Here is a 25,588-nt window from a genome sequence, read left to right as displayed (position 1 = left end):
ACTTGGAAACTCGCTCAAGAAATTTTTCACTCTTACCCGCTCTTGACGTTCTTCGACGGCCGGAATTACGTCACTGAGGCCATTTAGCACCTGTTAGCCGGTTTTCATTCAGTTGCAGCAATGAACGCTTTTCAATAGCAACTTTAAAAATAACGCCACGAAAACAAAGTAGCAACGGAAGGCGTATCTGGAGCGACGAACAAATCACGCAATGCCGCTCTGTCCTGGCGATCAGTGTAGCTTTCGCAGGGCTTCCAGACGCGAAGGAAATAGTGAAAGCGTTTATCGAAAGTGTTGCAGGGTGCCTTTAATACATCGATGCTTCTTATTTTCTTATAGGAGCTTCACCCATCCCCAATGCGGCTGCTTAGCCTGCTCGTGGTAACTGTGCTTGAAATGAACGCGCAAGCATCGAAGAGACCCAACGTCATCATCATACTTGCCGACGACCTGGTGAGTATTTGCCGCCAAAATTTCTTTTAAGCACCCTCAGCTACACAAAGCACTGAGCGTGGCAGTAGAGCGTTTATCGCCGCCTTCACCGCCTGCGCCATTTACGAACTCGGCACGTGTGTTTACAGGAGAGTGCCCCCATCAATTCTTTTCAAAAAAGATCACTGTTCTATGGCCCTGGGGCATTATACAACTGCCTCAGACGGAGATATACTTCCTGCAACTAGCGGACATGCTGACTGTTTCAAATCAGAGCAGTTATTTTGCGGAGAACAGTTGCGTTATTGGGCAGAGCCAGTGGAATTTTGGATTGTGGCCTACGTTTGGACCGTGCCGAACTTCGCAGGTCCACCACCAGACGTCAGTTACTGGGCCTAAATCCGCAAGGTTTCATACGCCGTGACTTCTGTCTAAGTGGGGCGATTGCTCCGTCTTATTTTAGTGCGCTGCATTTTGGCGGCCGCTACTGCGGCTTGACGGCGGGGATGGCGTTGTAAACGAGCGAGTGAAAACAAAGAAAACGGCGGAGGAAAGTGTGGCGAAAGGGTGAGGGGAAGGCATTGTTGTTGTGACCGGGCTGCGGATACGGCGCACCCAAGCATGGACCTCGGCGCTAATTAGCGCTTTCATCAGTATCGCCTTGCGCCATGTGTAAATCCGCATTGACTACAGCAATTCATCAACCCTGCGTGAACCGTGCCTCTTCATCTCTGAGCGAATTCAGCGGAAACCAGCAGGCGTGTCCGGGCACACGACTTCCTGAGCCATTCCCGCCGGGACGGTTCTGATGAAACAGCAGAGACCACTTTGGAGGGGCGGGCCGTGAAATTGGAAAAAAAAGGGTCTCCTCACGCCGGCGGCGCCGTCGCCTGCTCTCCTTCGCTGGTCGCGTGGGCAAGAAACCAGAACGGCTTCGCGCGATGTCGGCGCTCATGTGCGTGAGATTTGAGTCGGTGATTGGACCAGCCATTTGAAAGTTTAGGTAATTCCCTAGGGGGACTCTATGGACTTTTGCTTGAACAAAAAGGCGGTGTTGCGAGCAGTCGACTGTTGCCCTTGGTGTTGCTTTGGCTGCTGTTGCTGGTACAGCACCCAAACTTGTACTCATCATGTAAATACGTGTATAAAGTTTTATTTCCTTCATCAGCAAGCTTCGCTCTCTTGATCAACGTCTCCGGTCACCAGTCACGCCATCAAGATGGATTCCCGAATCCCGGAATCGCAACAACTGGTGAACGCGGTGGGATCCGACCACACAAGTCCCAACAATTGGCGTCAGCGGTGGGATTAGACCAGCCAAGTCACAACAGTATGCTGAGCCCGCACAAGACGCTCGTCGGAGCGTCGGTGAATGTGTGACGGGGAAGGCGGCAGGCGTTGCTATGGCGTCTTCTCTCTCACTGCCTCCGCCTCGGGACGCTCCTCCCCTGTTTGTGGCTCATACGAACCACGGGACTTTTGCGTGGGAGGTTCAAACACTATTTGCAAGAACGTGCTTGGCGAAGCCAACGGGCTGCGAGATTACGGCAGAGCAGCGCCCGCTGCCGTGCGTTCGCTGTTCATGCGATGAGTTCCCGAGACGCAGCTGATACGCGCTGTGGACGACAACCCTGCAGTTTTTGCTACACACGAATTTCGCCTTAGGGAGCACAGTAATCGTTAGTGACTTGTTAACCTCGCATTCCCTCTGCTCGTACCTACGTCGAGGCACGGAAGTATAGCTTTACGCAGTAGCTGGCAAAGAAATGTGATATTCACTATGAGTTCGGCAGGAAAGTAGTTCGACTTCAGTGGTCTGGTCATGTGCTTTAAAAGCACCGAATTACCCTCTTCGTCATTGGAAACGTTTGATCATTTCAACGGCTGCTACCGCGAATCCACCGCTTTGGGGATGCCATGGATTAGGGGTCCATGATTGAGGTCAGATTGTATTACAAAGTCTAGAAACGGCGAGTACGTCCTTCGAAAATGGCGACCCGTTGTCACGGACTAATTTGGTGATTGCGTGTCTTGAAAAAAAAAAAAAAGTGGTCATATAATGTCAGCTGCGATCGGAAACCGAAATCGTTGCCGCCACGAAGGCTTGGCTGCTCCGTACAGATCATATTTCGCCCCACGGGCGCGCATTTCCGGATTAGGCGGCGCCGTGCGGAGCAACTCGTTTAGCGTACCGCTCACAACGCACGTACATTTGAAGCTCCAAAAACTCATAATGGGCTGAGAGTGTGTTGGCACACGTCTCGTGACAACTAAAAAAAAATGCAACAACGGGATCCCAAAGACATGACTGCCGGAGCCCGTACAACACGACGCGCCTCGACATCGTGCCACGCTTTGTTATTGCTTGCGGATGTGGGACTTTTTTAAATGCAGAGCATTTGTATAACTCACGATTTCACCCGTGCGTCGGCGTCCACAGCAGCCAGCCAGCCTCCTCCTACACTATAAAAAGAAATAACAGTTACCGGCACCTGGTTTCGATCCCACGACCCTGCGGGCGGAACGCAAGGTACATGGTGCTCTACCCACTGCGCCACAAAACCGACACAGAATGAAAGGCTACGAACGCGCCTTATATCCTTGACTCATTCAAACTACGTCAAGAAGCTGCTGATACAACGCATTCACTACCTGTGGGCGGAACGCGAGGTACATGGTGCTCTTCCCACTGCGCCAAAAAACCGACACAGAATCAAAGGCTACGAACGCGCCTTATATCCTTGACTCATTTAAACTACGTCGTCAGCGGCGTGCGTTGGCGGCTCAGTGGCGTGCTAGCGGCGTGATAGCTGCGTGGTGTACACGTGAGAGCACCAACCCCCCAAACACTACACGTTAACGCAATACACCCACCCCCTATGCGACGCATTTACTCGAGTCCCCCTCGCGGGGAGATGGGCCCATTTTTTTTTGCCCTCCTCGCTTTCGTGCCCGCCGAACTGGAGAAGAACGCGCGAGTGGAAATGAACGGAAAACTCGGAAACCATTTGCTGCCTAATGCGTCCAAGGCCAATTTAAAGGCAGGGACGGCCGCTCAGCCGTTAAAGTTTTTTTTTTTTTTTGCACGTTACCTACATCTCGCGTGTCTCCCTCACTTATCACCCACAATCTTCTTCCGGGATCAACCGGAAAGCCGCGAAAACGACGTCTCTACTCGTTTGAATTCCTTTTCGTCCTTGTCGGCGTTTTCTGCCTACTATCGGTACCTTGGGAAGGTGAAGTGAAAAGTGCTTCGTGCGACCGGATGCTTCGTGCGACCGGATGCTTCGTGCGACCGGAAAGTTATTCCAAGTGGTGACTGCGAACGCCTCCCATGGTAGAGCGTTCGCTGCACTCGAGCTGTACTCTCGCGTACGTTCGCTCTATCTGAAACAATATTTAGTGGGTCATGAAGGTCAAGTGCGGCCGCCCGTCATAAACGAGCGCTCAGTGAGACCAGAGTCCTTTAATGCCTCTCTGGTCATGAAACGCCCGGCCAAGTTTCGTACGGGGACAAAGGCTACCGTGAGTGGCGCCACCGCAGATCGGAGGGCATCGGGCGGCCGCCGCTGCTCTGTAGCCAGACCGGCAGGCAGGAACGCAGTAGCAGCATGCCCTTTCGCTCCAAATTTTTTCGCCACTCAAAAAATGACAAGTCCATTTGAGCGGCCCACGACACGTAAAGCGAAAGCGCACTGCTGATAAGGTGGCGAGCGGCTGTTTTACCTTACTCCGTGGTCCGTTCCCTGCCAAACGCGCTCTGACCACGCCCCCGGCTGCCCTCAGGTCAACACCGGCGCCGCGGTGCGGCAGCGAACAAAGCTCTCCCATAGCGTGATGGCGAGGTTTCATGACCAGAAAGGCATTGAAGGACTCTGGTGAGACCTACTCAACCTAAAACTGGTGGCACTTCTCAAACATGGCCAGATCGTTCAGCGTAAATGAAATGCTGAGCATATGGGATGTTGACTCAAGTACGTAACAGAAAATATCAGTGGAGGGACCAGAGACACAAGGAGATTTGTTATGGCAGTACAATCTGCGCAATGAACAGAACAAAAAAATTGTGAAGGCAAATTTTGCGCATCCCAAAAACAAAAGAAAGCACGCTCGAAATAAAAGACAAGTAGTACAAAGACTACAAATTCAGTTAGGTAGGCTCGCTGTGGAGACAAGATTTGCAAATTACATAGCGAGGAGGAAGGCAAAAAAAAAAACGTTCTGCAAATTTGGTTGCAAGAAAGGCCGGAAAAAACAGTTTCCATAAAACGGCGTCGATAAAACGTCTGTCGATAAAACGGTGTTCGATAAACTGTCCGGACCTCCGTGAATTCCGATCTTTCGTTTAAGTAAAAATGAGAGTTGGATCCGTATTTATAAAAACAAATAGAAAGTTGCAAGGCGTTCAAAAATGGCGATATGATCTGCGTTAAGCGCAACAAAAACAAAGGGTAAACGAAAACGCTTTGGCTCGCACTGTCGCCTCGAGTGGTTCCAGGGCGTTTCGGCTTGCTTGAATCTCGCACGTTCGGCAAAATCAGGAAGGGCAGCGTTATGGAAAAGACAAAAAAAGTGCATTTGCTGAATTCGCTCCAACTGTCGCCGAATGACGGCAGTCTCCTGCTCCCTCTGCCACGGAACTGCCTCTCTTCTCTTGCCCGCCCGCCTCTCACACTCATATCACCCCGTCTTGTCTCCTCTCCCGATAAACACGGTGGAGATTTGCTGAAGCCAATTCAAATTTTCCACGTCTTAGCGCTCGCACGCCATCTACTGGAACCTTTCGTTGTTTTTGGTTGGACTGCTTGGAATGCCGCCACGCTGAACTCGGCGCGAGCGTTTTTTGGATTTTCGCCAGATAATTGTTCCGTGTAGAGTGCCCATCTATTTTAATTTAAATAACACTGCCTAGTTTATGTTATGTATTGATGTTTTGCTTCAAACATGGCTAGTTGTCTGTGTACTGTCAATGTTCGCAGCTATGAAGTGTGGTACCAGATTTATTGGTTTGGAGAAGTTTTGCTTATATGTGTTAAGTCTTTGCCGGGTGGCACAATCGAGGGACAGACACTGCGTAAACGAGGCAAGTGCCTCCCGGCGTTACCGAAGTGCTACCGGTTAATATGCAATTGTGAAATAAATGAATCGGCCAAACGGCAAGTAAAATTTTGATCCGCTTTTCGGCTTTTTCGTGCTTTTCCGTGGTTTTCCGTGCCAAGTAGCCTCCCCCCCACCCATAATACCAAGTTGCCGCTTCCCGCCAGAGCCTCGTTGCCCCTAGTAACGTGGCCGATGCGTTCAAACAGCTGCTGCTAGTGCTTGTGTCTTAACGTTCGAGAATTTCACATTTTACTTGCCTGTGCGTCCTCATTCGCCGGGAGCAAGATTCACTAGCCGTCAGCTAAATCTAGTGAAAGTAAACTTTTACTACGAAAATCACGCAGACTGTTTTTGATGTCATCACGAAGACTTCACTGGTGTAAAGCCGATTGATTAATTACAACCCTCACGTCACCAGAGGAAGGATCACATGGACATCTTCCATTCTAATGATCGCATTTCTGTGTTATATAGATCACGTGTTTTCTTTACTACAAATTTGGGGCAATATTATTATTCGCTCCTTTTGGCTCTCTTTCGCTCCTGATCCGGCTTTTTTTTAATAACTTCCCAACGGTAACCTTTCTTTCAACCGCCACTGGCACCTGCGCCTTCAGGAAGACCGCTATTGAGGCGATGCCACCTTTGCTGTTATGTGGGTTACGTAAAACTATAAGACAAAACACGACAAATTGGCGCGGCTACACGTCTTTTTAGTCGCAAGGGTGGGTTTATTTTGCTGCGTAGTCGCAGGGCTCGAAAATCTTTGGATAGTAGCGTCTTATCCATAAGGTGAGGGGCGGAGCCCACCAAGGTGTTTTCCCTGAGTCGATTATGCATGTGTTTATTGTTAATTTAATCGCGGTTTACACACAGCAGGACTTTTAAATTGACCGATACTAAGGAACATCCTAAAAACGGTTCATTCATGTTCAAGATTGATTCTGTGTTAAATGCAGACAAATCAAATGTATACACGAGTTTTCTCCAATGCGCATGCGCAGGGCTGGGCGGACGTGGGCTACCACGGATCGCAGCAGATGCTGACGCCCAACCTCGACTCGTTGGCGGCCGACGGCCTGGCGCTGTCTCACCACTACTCCCAGTCTTCGAGCACGGCCTCGAGGAGCGCGTTTCTCACCGGACTGTATCCCGTGCACACGGGTATGCCCTCTGTCCTTCGTTTCAGGGCAGTTTTAGAGACGGCAGTATTTATTACCTGAACGCAAAACATTTGTTCTGCCTCTGTAAGTCTGTCTGTCTGTCTGTCCCACAGTTGACACGCCTGCTGGGCGAGAAGTTCGCAGAATTCATGAACGAGATACTTTGCAGGCAAAACATTCCGAAACTACAGTTGACTCGCGATAATTGAAACTTTCGGATAATAGAAATAAATTTCAAGAAATTTGGTTGGCCCGCTGTACTTGCAATGTATTTTAAAGCTGCTGATTTCAAACTGCTCCATCGCGTAAATTGTGTACAACCGTACTGTTTGCGTTTCCTTGTCGGAAAACATCTGCTGGATTTGTCGCTTCTAGCTGCAGATTTGCAACATTGCAAATTTGCAACATTACAGATTTGCTAATACACCACGCGCAGCGACAACCGCGTGTGGATTGAAGAAGAAAAAAAAATTTTTGAACTCTGATGCAAAACGAAAACAGTCATTCACTCTTGATCTTTTTCGCTGGGAATAGCACTTCATTATTTTCTGTAAATATTGTATCAGTAAGTTTTCGTGAATGTTTCATTACTGCACGAATTGGTATGTAGACCCCAGTCATATTTTTGAGAACTTAGTGATAATTCAACAAAACCTTCGGGTCTCGTCAAGTTTCTCTTCTGGCGAGTCTACTGTAGACTGGGTAGCATACTTCATAATTGTCAGCGTTGCTCAGCAAAGAAAAAAAACGTTAGGCATATTTGAGGAGAAACATCAGAAACATCAATACATAAATGGTATAAGGAGTGGTTTTGTGATTAAAAATAGATGTGAGCTTGGTATTCGCGATATCCAAAAAATACGCGTTAAGAACAATGCCTCACCCAAAACTACACACCTTGCTCTGCCCGAAAGCTCCATCATTGCTACCTGAATGTAAATAAAGCGCTACATTCTTAAACGTACAATTTCCAGATCTGTTTCTGCCACATTTTGTTGAAATAGGAGAGGTGCACTCGACAATGAACGCCTGGCTATGCAAACAAAATCTGCATGTTCCCTTTTCATCAGCTTAAATAACGTTTATCACTGTTGTTTATATACCGTTTATAACGAGTATGTATAATGTTTATAAATAACGTTTATGACACTGCTGTGTTGTCTACCGAATTATTCTTACCGTTATTGTCCGTTTCTGTTCATGTAGGCACAACTGCCCTTGTCTGAAAAGGGAGTGGCAGTATTACAAAAGATAGATAGATAGATAGATAAATAAATAAATAAATAAATAAATAAATAAATAAATAAATAAATAAATAAATAAATAAATAAATAAATAAATAAATAAATAAACAAATAAATAAATAAATAAATAAATAAATAAATAAATAAATAAATAAATAAATAAATAAATAAAAAGCTCGCACGCGAGTCTATACCTCATGACAGCATTACAAATCGACCAGGAACAAAAGTTTTCAATATATGGCAAACGAGCTATAGAACGCGGGAAAATTGAGTTCATTAGGCAAATTTCCAGCCTGTTTAACGTGACAGCAGTCGGACTGGAGGGGAAGACCGTTCGAGGTGGACGGGTAAAGGAGAGGGCATTTACGTGTTAGGGGCAGCAGAAGACTGCCGTCGTTCGGCGAAATTTGCGGCTATGTGAGTAGATAAGTGAGATGTGTCGTTCGTTCGGGGGAAGAAAATGGGAATTGAAGGATCATCCCGGCGCGGTTTCAAGAAGACGTTTGCAAAAGTGCAATAAGCACTCGAAAAACCATAGCTACAGCTTGTCTGGCTGCCATCTTCACAGAGTGGACGCCCTCTGAATGGTTTTACGAATAATCGAGCTATACAGGATTCCACCCGAGCAAGAAGTTAATATTCTGTTGTTATACTTAGGTACCCAAAATGACGACATCAAGAACTCCGAGCCCTGGGGATTGCCGCTAAAGTACAAGATCCTGCCCGAATACTTCAAGGATCTGGGCTACACAACTTACGCCATCGGCAAGGTAGACCAAACCTAATGAACACCCTATTTTTCCTGAACCGCCAAGAAAGTGCAACACTTGTAAAAAACCAAGTGTGAACGCACCGCTCCTTTTGCTAATAAAACCAATGGTGCAAGAGTTAGATTATCGCCACAAGAATCTTCTGCTTTGTACTACCATTCCACATCAGGGCTCGCGTGCTGAAACTGTTTACAACACTATACATAGTGCTTTTCCGCCGGCCCAACCGTTTTGCGTGAATATAGTTCTTATTTACAGAACTAACTATTGGCAGCGTTGCAGCAGCCGCGCCTCCATATACAGTCATCAGGGAATACAAAAAGAAAAACTCGACACTTCCCTCTCCGTACGCTTTTTTTTCGCCGGAAGACTTCTCGGCAACCCCAGATGAATTAGTGTCTAAAAAAGCACGTTCCCAACTAACCCAATAACAGCACGCACGAGACACCCGTTACGTGCTTGGCAGGACAGGCGAAAATGGACAGCTAGTAAAGCGACTCCAATTAAACAGACGCCCGTGTGTACGAGATTTCGGCGCACGTAAAAGATCCTCAGGTGGTAAAAATTAATCCGGAGCCCTCGACTACGGCGCGCCTCATCGCCGGCGTTGCGTCGGCGCGGCAAACCCTACAATCAATCACTCAAACAGCGCTGTCAAGGAATTAGGTAGTGTCGATCACACACAGAAACACCAGTAGGGCGCGGCAGCGTGCGATGCATAGTCATGGATATCGTTCTACCTTTGACCAATCAGAATTGTCCTCGCTCGAGGGATTTTCTCGTAGGATTGGTCCCGTGAGAAAATTTCGCAAGCATTGTGATTCATTATTTTGGTTTGATGTGCTACGGCACAGGAGTGAGAACTCTAGATGGTGCTATATGACCGAAGTGCCGTGGCTTACGCCCCAGAATCATATTGACTGTCCCTACGTTTGTGCACTCTAGCCGTTTGTTTATTGTGTCATTGGTACAAAAAGGCGCTGTGGGCAATTTTATCCAAAATTAGCTTCGACGTCAAGGCAAACAGTCTTATTGTAGTGAGCGGCCTCATCCAATAGCTAAATTATTACCCCTGTTTCATCATGTGAATATACGAGAGTCGAAAGACTACCGAGGTGATCGCTGAACTTTCGTCCCCACGGTTTGAAGCGCAAAGAAAAATACGGACGGTGAACACAAAGTCGACAGAACAGTCGCTTCTCTGTCTATTTGGTGTTTACCGTCCGTGTATTTTGTTCAGCTTCAAACAACGGAAACTAATCACCACATAGCCAAGCAGCAAGTCCTACTCAGCGAGCTTTTTTCCATTTGACCATTCAACCTAACTTATAGGTTTTCGTTTAAATTACCAAGAATGTGCTTGCATGACAATCGGCCCAATGAAACCAAGTTCAAATGTTTTCTTTGAAGCTCTTTTAAAGCCATTGTTATAAGGTTAAACACCAAGTTGGGCGAGTCACTGATGCCCCACTTTGCTGCAGGGCAAGGGAGAGCTAGGTACAAATTTATTGTTTATAAGGTTTAACTTATAACTTATGTATATAAGTTTATAACTTATTTACCTTTTAGTAAAAAAAGAGCAAGAATTCATTCTTATGTATGCAATGCCCAAAATCCCAAGCCATGCTTGTACCACAAATTGCGCACCCAATACTTTTCAGTGGCACCTCGGCTTCTTCAAAAAGGAATACACCCCCCTTATGCGAGGATTCGACCACCACTTCGGCTTTTGGACGTCCCACACCGGATACTACGACCACTGCTCGCACGAGGCAAGTCTGTCTTACTTGCAACCCGTGTTCTTTCAAAATAAATTACTTTCTACGTTAATGTACCATACGCCGATATTAAGCAATTGAAACCACCTTCCTCCGCGCACTGGCAACTATCTTCCTCGATTTCGCATGGTCTAGAGGAACGTAAGAGTTTTAAATTCTTACGGACTAAGTTACACTTGAATAAATAATAACGCTACTATTTTTCGTGTCAAACAGTCTCCTAATCACCCACACAATAGCTGTGAGTCTCAGAAAGAACGTGTCGAAAGAAGATTATTGTGCATCCAACAGAACCGTAACTTATCCGATGAGCAAACATATTCCCTAAAGACCGAGCTACTTCATTCGCGGAGTTCTTACATCGCGGTTATCATCAATACGTGGGTTTCGAGGACTACGATTTAATGAACGAGCCTCCTTCGTGCCTCCTCGGTTCAACGTCAGCTTTAGAAACGCTTTGGTGCTGGAAGAGCATTTCCCTTAAGCTCTCCCGGCAACGTCCTTGGTCGAGTGGTAGGTCCGAAGTCGTAGGATCTCCGCCAAAAAGATTATCCATAGTGGCTAGGTACCCCTGCTAGTGTTCTGGGTTATTCTGCTTTCCTTCATCAGCACTCCTTTTTACATCTTGTTGCTATTCACACCTGACGTAAGAGGAGAAGCTAATTACCTGTTTCACCTTTCAGCAATCGCTTTTGCACAAATTAAAGGTGCCATTATGTTACGCAGCCATGTGGGGGACGTAAAAACCAAACACCGAAAAAACAAGTTACCGTCGGCTCTGCTTTTGTGTCAGTCCTGTTTCTCATTTCCAGGCCAATCCCTCTGCCGTTTTCTAGCTTTCGTTTCATCTCGTTATGACTCACTGCCGCCTCTGCTCATGCTTGCGAAATCTTGGGAGATACTCGTGAGATAATCCGATAACGCTTTGGCAATATACACATACGTACAATGAAGAACATACACTCACCGTTCTTCGAAAATTCTGTTTTACAGAACATTTTGTCCCTCAAACTCGTAACTTACATTATTCAAGTTAAAAATACCTTTTAATTCCAAAGAGACATGCTCCTCTGAGATAGTCAAATAATTAACAGTCCCAGTAATATATCTCGATTCTTTACTAATACGCTCCTCATCTGCGAATCTCTAGTCTCTTGCAGCTCAGTTCGTACAGCCGCGATCATAGTTAACGGGCAGTGTTTCGAATGATATTAGAGAATAAATTGCGGACGAGAAAGGCGCTTCGCAAAACGTCCTCAAATTTGTTTGAGTTCATGCCCAGCTCCGCGTTATTGGTGGCGTGGTATTTGCTGGCGGCGTGCCAACTAAGACAGAGACCGCAAAGGCGCCTGGGAATCTCCTGAAAGCTGTTCAGCAGATAGAAGGAAAAGTTGAAAGAGCACACCTCGTAAGCGGGACTTAGCTGTTAACATTCTTATGGCACAGACTACTTTATGACCTTGGGGCTGAAAAAGCATCAAGCACGAATGAGAAACCACCTAAAAGCCAGTATACGTGTGTACAACGGCCTAGTTTGCTTATTGAGACATGCGTCACTTCTGTACCTAACTAAAAAACAAACTTTCGCCAAGAAGACCGCTAGCGCAATCTAATAAAAACTTAATACAATAAAAGACATTTCTTGTTGATTTTTTATTGCAGTTAAGATTGGCTGAAACAAAGAAACGAACTAAGCCATTGGGAACATTTAAATTAATTAAAAAAAACTTGTCGTAATTACGCACAATTCTTTTGAAGACCGTGGGTCATGAATTAGTAAGTCAAATATGAACGTAATCAGGTGAGTTCTGCATAAAGTACGATGATCCCACTGCTCGTCATACCGTGCAATTATAGCTGGGGCCACCATTTCATTAGATTATACGCATACACATTACATTGCCTCAAAGGGCGGAGTCCTCGAAAGTTATTAGGAGGCCGCGGTTACCCAAAATTCCTTTTTGCCTCACCCTCGTGACACAAATATCTACCATCGTCTTGGAGATGGCAGTCACATACGCTTCGCATCACCTTTCACCTCACTCGACGCGGTATCTCTGAACTTCTTCGGCATAATCCTTATTACATAACTGGGCTGAAGAATCGAGAGGTTTCTAGCCCTGCTGTGCGGAAGCGTGAATACTTTTAGGGAGAATATTCGCGCTGCGCATGCGTGACGCCTGCGCATGCGTGACGCCTGTCAAGTGCACGTGTCATCGCAAAATGATTACGCCGTTTCCCCCCGCTATCGCTGTAAGTCGATAGCAGCCAACAAATAGCGTTGCTATGGGCAACGTTGTTCTTTCATGCATTGAAGCTTCTAAGCCGAGGTCATAGAGGAGAATGAATGAATGTTTTATTTTATGATGTCGTGCCAGTTGGGGTCCCCTGAGTCTGGGGGATCTCTAAGTAGGCGAGTCGTGTTTTCCTAGGCGGCGACGCTCTCCTCTGTGGCCGAGGCTTGGTCATTGTAGGGGGCTTCCTGGTATTCCTTGCCATGGGGTTCTAGTCTGCGCTAGACGAAGATTACGAGGGCGGTTCGGTCCTCACGTGATGAAAGTCCTACGAAGGTGTATTCTCCCAATCGTTTGTTTGGCTTGCCGAATATGTTACGATGGTGCAGCGTATTCCGAGCCTCGTGGGAGGGGTCTTCTTTGGTAAAGGGCCTTTCGTGCTGGGGTTAGGAGGATACCCGTTTGCGTCTGCTTCACTGAGACCTGTTCTCTAGTGCGATGTTCCTTCTAGTGCGAAGGTCTTCTAGTGGAATTGGTTTGCTCGGGCGGAGAAAATGCTGGCGAGTCAAAAAGAAAGGAAAGACACACGTCGCTAGGAAAGACCTTCCGGATAGTCCGTGTGCGGCGCTGCAGCACGTAGCTTTTGAAGCGAATCGTCTGCTACGGGGCCCGACTAGGCGAACTACTTTCACGTTTGCTCGTGAAGCTGCTGTGTGCCCACATCTTCACCGTTCGCGTCACAGCTGTATGGAGGTCATGATGAAAGTTGCCATAGCGCCAAGAAAAGAGGCAGCGGCGGAGCGTCATGATGGAATACTGTATTCAATTGTGCGGCGTTGGAGTTTTTGAAAAATTAAAAAAAATTCAAACAGTGACATACACCGTTAAATAAACAGCAGGAGATTATTCGAATGAATAGTTACGCTGGAATCGAGGAATAAAAAAACGCGAGAAAAAGCAATAACCGTCAATCGAACACCTAAGTCACTTTGATCCAGCCCCACAATCTCAAAGCGCTTCGGGCCCTTGCTGTTTGAGACGAATGCTTCGCGGTCCGCTTGCGTTCCATGCCTTCTAATTTCTTCGATGAGTCTCCTACGCGTTCCTTTGCTCGTTCTGGCCGGCATGTATTGGAAGAATAGATAACGTACGAGGACATGACTGCTTGCTCTCTCGCTTGGCGGCACTTTTCCGCTGCCTGGCTCAATCGGTGGTGTACTATCGTGGACGGCCGCCTTTCCCGGCCGCCAATCTTAAGCGCTTGCTATGGAACGCCTCATGGTATGAAACGCTTCAAAGACGTGTGACAACCGTAAAGACATTTGAAACGGCAGATGTCGACGTCGACTCTTCCTGAGGTTGACATGAAACAATCACCCCCTGATGGGGAATCGGTGTGAAGTAGGTTTTCCGTGAAGAGATCGCCTTGCCGAAGTGGGTGACATAAGCCTCCTCAGTTCAAGTGTGATGAGGTAGTGAGCGAGGTTGATGTAAGTGAGGTCTTGGAGAGGCGGTTGGCTGTTGCAAACGCCGACTACCACACAAACGCCCGCTTTTTCGCTTAAAAGGACACTCACTGCTTTTGCTCTGAAACGTGCGCTCGCATGGAAGTGGACTTCACTCCACTGAACGACGTTTTTTTTTTATAGCGAAGTGGTCTTGCGCTAGGGTGTGGGCGAATTACCGGGAGTCTACCGGATCTTGTCGACAAAGACTTACACGAACTCACTTCAGGGCTAGTATGGAATGTTCTGTAGGTCTGAATTTATTACCGATATTTTGGAAAAAGAATCATTCTTAGATTGGCCGCTAAGACAACATCATCGTTACACCAAGTTTTATTATGTTTTTATATTTAGTTAGGTTACACTGAAGTGGCCAATACTGCTGAATTTTCACCTGCTGTCCACAAAAGGCCGCTTATACAGGCGTGTGGTTAGAAAAAATGACCGTACCTCTTCTTTTGTTGGCGGAGTGCTACAAAACAAATCATATGAGCATTGATTTACAACTACATCAATGGAAGGTATGTGTATGTGTCCTTCTTCGAACAATATAGTAGGTCATCCTTCAATGCTGAATATAGTGATCCTCCAACACATCTTCGGTGGTCTTCGAACTCCACAGTGGTGGAGGGAGCCTAAATATTTTGGGTGCTGTTGTGCCAGAGCGCCTGGCCCACAGGCGTTGCACGAGGCGACGTGCCGACAGCGAGGCTGAGTCACACCTCTCCCTTTCGTCGCTGTGGCGCGGCCGAATCCTGCATCTCGAAACGCTGCGCCGCGGCCGACTCCTGCATCTCGAAACGCTGCGGCGCGGCCGAATCCCTCAGCGGAGAACGACCCAAACAAGGGCATGTCGCTACGCCCGGAGGCGAGGTCACGGAGACGGCGGCGGCATCGCTCTCCCTTTCCCCATTGGCGGGGCAGCTGACTCACCGCTTCGCTACCATTCGTCGGAATTCAAACTTCAGGCAGCGAGAGACCTGATTGGAGCATTTCGAACTTCTTGGGGCCACAACGAACTCCCGGGCTATAAAAGAAGCCCGGAGGCTCTCATCGTCGGCATTCCTCGGCGGCTTCTCTCCGGCACCAGTCTCTTCGGAAGCACCGAGTGAAAGGGGTGCTGTCGACTTTGTGCGAGTTATGTAACGTTTGCTTACCCTGTACATACTGTATATAAATGTTACTTCAAGTTTTCGTCGGCTCGAGAATTTCTTCGCTCGGCTCTGCGCCGCGTCGATAGCGGACGGAGCAAGGCAACATCGCTACACCGGTGACTGCGCTCGGGTGGCCAGTCGCAACAGCGGAGACAGCGTCGGGATGGCTGATTCCCAACCTCGGTGACGAGCAGGAAGGCGAGTCACAACCTTGGCGACCGCCCCGGGATAGTCATTCCCAACAGTGGTGCCAGCGGTGGGATGGTCTTTCCCAACAGTGGATGGCAGCTGCGGGATCGACCGGCAACGGCTACTACCTGGTGTGGTAAGCGCTCGACGTTTTCTCTCAGTTCACCAGACTTCTCTAGCACAGGTTATTGTAGTTTAGAGAAGGGCTGTGTGAAGCACTGTGTATAGCTTTGAGTGTTTCAAGCCTAGAGAAAGTGCATTGAAACCAAAGCTAGTGCCGAGAGGTAAACAAAGGAGCGTAGAGAATTACTTGCGCGTGCCGTACTAGTAGCTCGATAGTATAGGAACGGCAAGGGAATTCTAAAGCGGGTAAGCAGCAAGAGGCCAGTGCAAACGATGGAGGACCTTAACGTGAAGGAACTCATCGAAATTTGCGAGGAGCTGGGCCTTGACTTAGGCCGTGCGAAACGGAAGCATGCGATCCTTGAGATCATGCGGAAGGAGAACGTAACGGCTGAGGAAGTCAATGAGGCCAGGGATGATATCAAAGAGCGCCGGGAGCGCGAGGAGGCCGAAGAGAAAGAGCGCCGCGAGCGCGAGGAGGCCGAAGAAAAAGAGCGCCGCGAGCGCGAGGAAGCGGAAAGGCAGGAACGGAGGGAGGAAGCTGAAAGGCAGGAACGGGAAGCCAAAAGGCAGCTCGAGTTGATGAGGCTAGAGTCGGAGTTCCGGCAGGGTTCGCCGGCGCCTAGCGTGACTTGTCCAACGGTACAGGCGAGCGGTCCGAGAAGTCAGGACCAACGGCCGCCGTTCGTTGTTGAGAGGTCAGGGCCGGAAGACGGAGCGTCGCAGGGCAAACGCGAAGCGACCGCACTCGTATTCTTGGCCAGAGAAGCGAGCCAAGAGAGCGAGAACGGCGCGGAGGCAGAGAAGCCGCTTCGAAATAAAGATTTCGAAACGCGCGCACAGTCCGCGAGCAATGGCCAGTGCATGGCACTTACGAGTTCGCAAGCGGGGAAGCTCTCGCAGAAACCTGACTCTTCCCCAGCGAGCGAGACGCGAAAGGACGCCGAGCAACGTAGCTCGAACTGCGAGCCGACCGAAAACTCTCGCGGTAAGTTAGTCGAACCGCCAGCAACAGAACAGGGTTGCGCGAAATCCTTCAGTGGAGAAACGCAGCCGGGCGAGACGAACGATACGTTCTCACCGGTTTCTGACGAGCGGTTACGCGAAGACGAGCTCAAGGCCGAAGCGCTGCCGACAGGGCCGACAGAGAAATCGGGTGAGCTCGTAGTGAATGAAGTTGACAGAGACTGTACCGCCGTCTCGGAGAGCAATGGCGTGCCTGAAGTAGATAACGCACTTGCTGAGACGCCCGATAGAGGGCCGTGCGGGTCCGCTGATCGCGTTCATGTGTCGGTCTCGGGTTCAACGATCTCGGCAGAACGCTCAGAATCAGAGGAGGCCTCAGAGACGGCTTCCAACAGGATCGCGCACAGTGCGCGAGCTAGCGAGGTTTCTCGTGAAAGTTTGGACGGCGAGGCTGGCCAGACGAAGCCGCTAGAGCCCCCGGAAACAGAAGGTGTTCCTTCTGGTGTGAGCTCTAACGCGGGCGATGTTGTGGCTAAGCCTGCGAGCAGGACACGAGAGACGAGCGAGCAACGAAGGCCGAGCGGCGAGCGGACCGAAAGCTCTGGCAGTAGCTTAATCGAGCCGCCGTCGGCCGAAGCGTGTTGCGCCATCCCCATCGGCGGGGAAACCCAGGTGGCCGCGCGTTGCGAGGCGAACTCGCCGTTGTCCCCAGTTCTCGATGGCTTGCTTGAAAGCAAGGTGGGGCACTTTTACCCGCGTTCCAACCTAGTGGAGCAAAGGTCCCCGGGGCGAAAGCGAACGATCAGAGCTTTCTGCTTTGAGCGGAAACGCGATTGGGAAGCATGCGTGCCTGCCGCTATGTTGGCCTTGAAGTCAGCTCCGCACGCGATTACGGGCGTCTGCTTTGCGAGGCTTGTATATGACCGCGGAAAGAGAACGCGTTTCGAATAACGAAACTAGCCTGTGGGGAAGAGCTAGTTGTAACGCTGCGTTCTTCGTTTCCCCGATCGGACAGTCCGTCCCGTCATGTTCACCTTCGGACTGAAACACGAGCAGTATTGCTTCTCGAAACATAACGCATCGGGTGTTTCGTGGCCTGTCAGAGTACGCGCTGGGTAGGATGAAGTAGAGCACTTACGAGTCGTGCTGAGCAGGCTCAAACAAGCAGGCCTACTAATCAAACAGTCGAAGTGTCACATAGGATACGCCGAAGTGACGTATCTAGCGCATGTGGCGGTGGTAGCGCGGCCGACGCAGACCGTCAGTCGTCGAAGTAGCCGCAGTCGTAAACTATCACCGACCAACGGCTAAGTCAGAGATAAGGACTTTTCGGGTTTGACTAGATATGGCTAGCCCTATTTGAAAGATTACTCCACACTGGCTAGTCCGGTAGTGATACTCTTAGAACGACGGAGCCAGTTAAGGTGGAATGGGACACAAAGTAGGAGGACGCGTTTTGAGCGCTGAAACGAGCCTTGAGCGAGGAGCCAGTTCTAACGGTCCCCGACTTTTCGAAAGGTTCGTTATTCAGTGCGATCGAGCGATCGTGGCATGGAAGCTTTACTATGCCAAGAGGAGGCTAACGGCCGGGAACGACTAGTTTGTACTTAAGTCACAAGTTAACTTGCCGGGAAGAGGCTTACAGTAATTCCGGAAAGGAATGTGGCTGCGTCGTATGGGCAGTGCAGAAGTTTGCGTGCTCTGTAGCCGGTAACGCAGACGCACTAAGCCGGGCGTTCTAAGTAAGGCTACGTTCGTCCTCCCCGTGTCTTTCGTTTCGTCTCTTCGTGAGCAGCTTTTATCTTAGCAGGTAGATGGGAGCAAAATTATTGCCCTCATTTGCTGCCTCAGTTGATTATTTCCGCACCGCGTGATTTCAAGTAATCAACCTTAGTTATCATTTAATGTTGTGTGTTACGTTTGACACTTAGTGTGAGTTCTTCTTTTAAGAGTTTTACGTCCCGCATGGGTCTCTTGGTGTAGAGGGTTAGAGAGGTCCAAATTGGGGATAGACACTTAGCTAGGAGAGTTTGTCACGTTTTAGAGTCTGGTGTTCTGACAGAGAGGACAGAGGGTGCTTGCTTGCGCTGGGTGTGGCCTGTTGTCGGTCGGTTCTTTGCAAGCTCCAGAACGATGAGCAACCGGTGCTGAGGACAGACCGGAAGAGCCAGACGAAGCTGGTCGAGACACCTGGGCAGCACGGCGAGGTACCTGTGATCCGGACCTGGCAGGCGGTACCCGTTCATGGAGAGGGACCTGGTGGAGTCGCCCTTTTCCTGGGGCACTGGAGGTGTACCTGGATGAGCCTGGCGAACGAGCGCGCCCAGCATCCGAGCCACGTGGAGGCAGCTCGTCTTCACGGCGCATTGTCTGGCGGCGGGGGTGCTGTTGTGCCAGAGCGCCTGGCCCACAGGCGTTGCACGAGGCGACGCGCCGACAGCGAGGCTGAGTCACGCCTCTCCCTTTCGTCGCTGCGGCGCGGCCGAATCCTGCATCTCGAAACGCTGCGGCGCGGCCGAATCCCTCAGCGGAGAACGACCCAAACAAGGGCATGTCGCTACGCCCGGAGGCGAGGTCACGGAGACGGCGGCGGCATCGCTCTCCCTTTCCCCATTGGCGGCGCAGCTGACTCACCGCTTCGCTACCATTCGTCGGAATTCAAACTTCAGGCAGAAAGAGACCTGATTGGAGCATTTCGAACTTCTTGAGGCCACAACGAACTCCCGGGCTATACGGAGGCTCTCATCGTCGGCATTCCTCGGCGGCTTCTCTCCGGCACCAGTCTCTTCGGAAGCACCGAGTGAAAGGGGTGCTGTCGCCTTTGTGCGAGTTATGTAACGTTTGCTTACCCTGTACATACTGTATATAAATGTTACTTCAAGTTTTCGTCGGCTCGAGAACTTCTTCGCTCGGCTCTGCGCCGCGTCGATAGCGGACGGAGCAAGGCAACATCGCTACACCGGTGACTGCGCTCGGGTGGCCAGTCGCAACAGCGGAGACAGCGTCGGGATGGCTGATTCCCAACCTCGGTGACGAGCAGGAAGGCGAGTCACAACCTTGGCGACCGCCCCGGGATAGTCATTCCCAACAGTGGTGCCAGCGGTGGGATGGTCATTCCCAACAGTGCCTATGTTGATCGGTTATTCTTAATGAGCGTCACATGCTAACGCAGTGCATAGCGCGTTCTTCCAGGTCGAAGCGATCACCCGGCGTGGTTATAGGCTCAGGCATCGGGCTGCTGCTCAAAAGGATACGAATTAGATGCTGCCGTGGCTTTTGTTTTTCTATAGAAGAGGGAAAACGAAAACAAAAGTGTCGGAATATTTTGCTTTACGTTGAAGATCTTGAGAGGTTCTGTAAGTAACGCCCCTGGGGGAACAGGTTTCATGTGCAGCAACTGAAGGGAGCAAATACAAGGTTTTTAGGGATCCTCTGCAAGCCTAAACACTTTCCAAGCGCCATCTCTACGCTATGCCTTTTACGCCATGTGTCGCTTCGGTATGTTAAACTTCGAATCATTTCAAACAAAACACAACAGTCAATAGCCAAGCAATTCTGCATTGGGTTGAGCGTTGAAGCAACGTCGCGCTGAAACGTGCGATAAAACTTGGACGCATGAAGTAAAGTTGCCCTGGAGCACCACCTGCCGGCTAACAAGACCCTCAGGTTGTGCGGCACGAATTCTAGCCATCTGTTTGGGCAGTTCGAAATTAAAATATTTCCACGAAGGTAAAATTGAACACGCACACCAACTTCCAAGATTTAAGAAATAAACGTAACCACATAGTCCCAGTTAATAAAACTGGTCCACGAAGCATTGTTTCAAACTACATGCCAATATATTTTACGAGCGTATGTCACAAAACCTTAGAGAGCACCATTTACAGCTTTATTACGAAGCACATGGAAAAATAATAACTACTTCACTCAACTTGAACATCGCTCTAGGTCTGGTCTTTCGTGCACGAGGCAATTATTGGAATTCGACCATGATTTCTTTCGGAATATTGACCTTCGTTTACGGGTTGTTTGCATATTTTTGGATTTTGAGAAGGCGTTTCATTGTCTACCTAATAATTTTATTTTAGACAAACTGCGTCGTCTTGGAATACGCACGAGCGTAATTAATTAGATTGCTTTTTACCTATTGTCAAGGTCTCAAAGTATCTCGTGACTAATGGGTCTAAATCAACCCGTGGGGAGGTTACGCCAAGAGTACCGCAGGGCTCGGTACTAGAACCCCTATTATGTTTAGTTTATGTAAAAGAGCTGCCGCGCAAAGTGCGTTTTTACGCTGATGACTGCGTAGTTTATATTAAGACTATTGCTTTTCGGCAGCGTGATTTGTATACGGTTCAAATTTGGTGTGAGAAGTGGCACATGCCATTCAATATGTGCAAGGGTAAAATATGTCTGCTTTTGTCACCAATGTACCTTGATACATTGTCGGCATTTCTTGAATACAGTTCCCACCCATAATTTTCAGATTTTTGCTTTCTTGGTGTGTATTTTAGGAGATATTCAAAGTGGAGGAAACACGTTGAATTTGTAATATGCAAGGCTTGGCAAAAAATATTTTCGGGAGAACATTTTTCCCACGTGAGCGAAAATGTTTCCGATTTGCGACGTATTTTAAAGTACGCCTGGGTGGTTTGGTACTCGCATATGGTTACCCTATCAGACGTCCTTGAACGCATGCAGAACCGAGCACCCTGTTTTGTTGCCAATGCTCATGACTTTCACCACAGTGTTTCGGCCAGACTCTTTCGGATGGGAAACGTCAGAAAGAAGGCGCTTGCTCAACACAATCGAGCTATTTTATTGTATAAATTTTACAAAAAACGGATTCGATAATATCTTGCAGCTTCACCCACCATACTCTATGTCGCGCGCTGGGACCACAATTTCAAAGTTCGTGAGTTCACCTGTCATACAAATGCCTTCCAGAGCTATTTTTTTTATTCACATATTACGTCTGTGTGGAATAAGTTGCGGAACCGCATTGTTGAACCTACAAGTGATGCGGCATTTGGTGCGTTTATTCGTGATGTGACCAGATTTCTGTTTATGCCTGCCAAACTTATTGTTCAGGCACTTGAGGCGCTGTTTTTTTTAATGAGCCAGTTCCACCTAACGCGAATTTGAGAAACAAGGGGAAATTTTCATCGGACCTAAATGCAGCACCGTCAAAATAATTATACGATATATTTTAGATGTAAGCTAGGGGAAGATTATGACCACATGTAATTAAAAGTTACGCCGTGATTTCCAGCAATACTGGCGTGATAAAATTTGGGTTTGGCTCATACTGAACTGAAACACTCAAGCTGATGCTGTATTCTTATGAACACTTTATTTAAATTGACCTTCCAGCATTGTGTGATCGAGTTTCGGTAGAAAAGTCATTAAAAATATTCAACAGGGCACTAAGAACATTAGAACTAAACATGGAGAGCAGTTGAGTCCTCTCGGCATCATTAGCTGCTTTTTTCAAGTTCTTCCCTGGGACAATTATCTTGGGCACACGTCAAGGCGTTATCGAAGCACGCCAGCTCTCAATTGCTTTGCCATGAATTTCCAAAACGCTTCCTGATAAGGCGGCTCATGTCTTATTGTTCACGTTGTTGAAGTGGTTCGTACTCTAAGAGAGGAAGGGGGGATTTTCCAGGACTTTTAAGCGGCCTTTTTATAGTTATTTACTGAAATGGTACATATGGGAGTAAAAAACAAATAAATCTAAGCATAGTTATTTGATTTCATTTCGTTCACTTCTTCCGTTCAATTCGTCGTTGATGTCTGGGGACAGACCTTTCGCCGATCTCCTCATTACCGTCGGGATTCATAATCAGCCAACTCCGAAAGGCAAAAAAAGCTTCCGAAAACACACATGAAACTGTCTGAACACTCAAGCCAAAAGCAAACTCCACTTGGGCAAATGCATTTGGCTCCTTTTGATCCGTGAAACAGCAGGTTCTGGCGCATTCTGGATACGAACTACAATCTGCCTACACGTTTCCAGAGCGTTATCCCAACTATTTTCTAGCCACCCCTTTTTTATGGGAAAGTTGCCGAGATTTTCTTGTCACTGCAGCTTTATCCGACTCAGTTTCGGTTTCGGGATCTGGCTCATACCGAAAAAAAAAAAAAAACGCCTGAATTGTCGTTCTTTATGTTTCCCCCCCTCCGCCCCCCCCCCCTCACCTCCCCGCTGAAATAATGCCTTACGCCTCATCAGATGTTCCGAAATGCAAGTAATTACGACGGTACAACTTGTTTGCTTGCAGAAGTATACTCTCGACGGGGAAATGCATTCTTCTTGGGGCCTCGATCTCAGGCGCGACTTCGCGGTGGTCCACGACAAGGCCGGCCAATATTCGACGACGCTGTTTACCGACGAGGCCGTGGGTGTGATTCAGCACCACAACTTTTCAAAGGTATTTTATACTCGTACAAAAACTAGCACAAGAAAGGGTTAATGCCAGCATGAATGCTGCCAGAACGATAAGTCATTTCGATGACCTACCCCGCGACTGCCCCAGGCTTTATTAGGACTGTGGCTGTCGAGGTTCTCCAGCGAAGCTTCGTTGAGTTCCACAAGCCACATTTTACTGTTTATGTCACCATCTCAACGACCAGAGTGACTATTGAATGAAGCTTTGCTTGTAGAACATCAGCCACAGCGGCATAGTTTGCAAGTACCGTCCTACAATAACAAATAGGCCTCCTACGCTGTAGTTTTGCAGCAATAAGATATGCAATAAGATATGCAGCTCCCCTAGTGGTCGACACCTCTGGGTGGTACAAAAGCAGACGACCCTCCATGTGTTTTCAATTACAAGCCAGAGTGAACGTTGGTCGTATTTAGTTAAATCGCTTTGTGGCGCGTTTACATGACTGCATGCTGTATGAAATAGCCCTTAAAGGAACCCAGAAAAGCTTTGTGAAGGTGGCAATCAAATGCATTCAGGTGGTAGAACACATAACGGGGGATTTTTGCGCCAAGTGTGAGCCCCATACGTTGTACGGATAATTCGTAAACAATTTTTGAAGATCGCCTTTCTCAGCCAATGAACACGCCGCCGCAGCGAGCCGACCGCGTCTGACGCAACGGCGAGGCGCCCCCCTGATTCGGCCGATCGTCGGTCGCCGCCAACGTCACTGCAACTGGCTTCCGGCTGCTCTTTCTCCTTCCTGCGCGATCCCGAGGCAAAGGCGGGTCTGCAGCGATTGACGCGTGCCTATAGGCGCAGGAATGTAGCTAGCGGAGAACGGAAGTCGAGCGTCGCGATGTCACACGGCTATTCCCAGAGTTTCCAGCTGCTTTGAAAGAAGCAGAGAGGGAGGAGGAATCGATCGGCAAGGGGAGAGAGGTGCACTTAATTGCTTCTGGCGCAGCTAATACTGAATTTAGATCAATAATTCCAACGGCAATGCATAGCTATATTGGTACTACGCGACAATAAAGACCTCTTGTAACTTTTACAAAATGCTTTTCTGGGTCCCTTTAATGTAGTTGCAGAAGCTAAAAAAAATTATATCCGCTAAAACAAGCCGATTTATCGGCTTTCTTTTGAGCGAGCTGTCGCCGGTCATTGCGGCGAAGGACAGTATCACCGTATCATCAGGTCGGTGATAACTTCCTGACGACAACCATTCTTTCTTCTTGCGTACGGTCGACAAAGGAAGGTTCACGAGTAGCATAAACACGGAATGCTGCTTATCCTATAGCCTGACGTAACTGCAAAAGGTTGCTTCAGCGGGAGCATGCAGGCGAACGCAAGAATTTCGCAGCCGACTCAGCTGACACTGCTGGCCTTGAAAACGAGTGAACATTTTGTTTTGTGTTTTCGCAAACTGAATTATTCTTGCGAAAACGTTGTTACGCCGCACGATTTAGGAACAACAGGGTACAGGTATAGTAGCGAGTGGGTGAGGCAATAGCATCAAATAAACAAATTAAGCGCTATTAAAGGACGCAAAACAACCACCAAACCGCACGCGCCCTGCCTGCAGAAATGTGTACTTACCACAGCCGCATACACGGCGCAAGGCCCGCAATATTTACATACGATCATGACGGACTGTTGGTTATCTTCTAGGGCAGGGGTCGTCGCTAACAATCTGAACGCCGACGCGGCAGTTTTGTCCTCAAATTTATTTTTATTTATTTATTTATACATACTGCAGCCCAATTGGGCTATCGCAGGAGTGGGTTGGTACATAGAATACAGAACACTTTTCTGCACAGAATAACACATATAAAAACACAACAGATTTAAATTCACTTATTCATAAAGATTAGACATAATAGATAATAAGTACAGCAAGACATTGAAATTATGCAAAACTGACACAACACAATCAATTTAAATTCTGCAAAACTTTTTCCAAAGGCAATGACCTAATTTCACCTGGTAGTAGGTTCCATTTTTCAATTGTTCGCGGGAAGAAGCTGTACGTAAATAGATTAGTTCGTGGAGAAAAAGTTGCAAGGTTGAGTTTGTGGCTATTTCTGGTAGATTTAGGTTCATCGGGCGACAAATAGCTATTCTGTTGTGAGTAGCGCGGAGTATTTGTAAGAATATGTAAAAGTTTAAGACATTCGTGCTTACGGCGCTCGGACAGGGGTTGTAATTCTAGTGTAGCAAGGTGGAATGACGGCGAAAAGCTCCAATCGAAACGGCGGAAAATAAAACCAATGCATTTTTTCTGAACAGATTCAAGTGTGTTAATTTAAGAGTGATGCAGCGAGACAAGAACAGAGAATTGATCGCTTCCAGTTCAATTGCCCTCGATCTTCACACTACGCCAGATTATTGTCAAATATATATTGGCAATTCGCTGAAATTTTTTTTCTTTGCATTCAAAGCCCCCCTCCCTCTCCCACCCGATTGGCCGTCCAGCCCTCCTCCGTGTCAGCTGCATGC

General features: G+C 48.2%; 1 protein-coding gene across 1 annotated transcript in view; it reads left to right on the top strand.

Annotated features, from left to right (window-relative positions):
• Positions 1–351: 351 nt before the first annotated feature.
• Positions 352–25,588, top strand: part of LOC144163886 (arylsulfatase B-like) — a 52,632-nt gene continuing 27,395 nt past the window's right edge. Inside the window, exons 1-5 of the mRNA XM_077694556.1 lie at positions 352–453; positions 6,537–6,696; positions 8,600–8,712; positions 10,374–10,484; positions 22,946–23,095. Coding sequence (XP_077550682.1) covers positions 358–453; positions 6,537–6,696; positions 8,600–8,712; positions 10,374–10,484; positions 22,946–23,095 — 630 coding nt within the window. The 5' untranslated portion in view covers positions 352–357. The remainder of the gene's footprint in view (positions 454–6,536; positions 6,697–8,599; positions 8,713–10,373; positions 10,485–22,945; positions 23,096–25,588) is intronic.

Source organism: Haemaphysalis longicornis, unplaced genomic scaffold, assembly GCF_048455015.1.
Source record: "Haemaphysalis longicornis isolate Haplotype H1 unplaced genomic scaffold, Haemaphysalis longicornis Haplotype H1 scaffold_13, whole genome shotgun sequence".
Classification (NCBI taxonomy): domain Eukaryota; kingdom Metazoa; phylum Arthropoda; class Arachnida; order Ixodida; family Ixodidae; genus Haemaphysalis; species Haemaphysalis longicornis.
The sequence above is the reverse complement of the archived record's forward strand: the minus strand, read 5'-3'. Positions and strand labels throughout refer to the sequence as shown.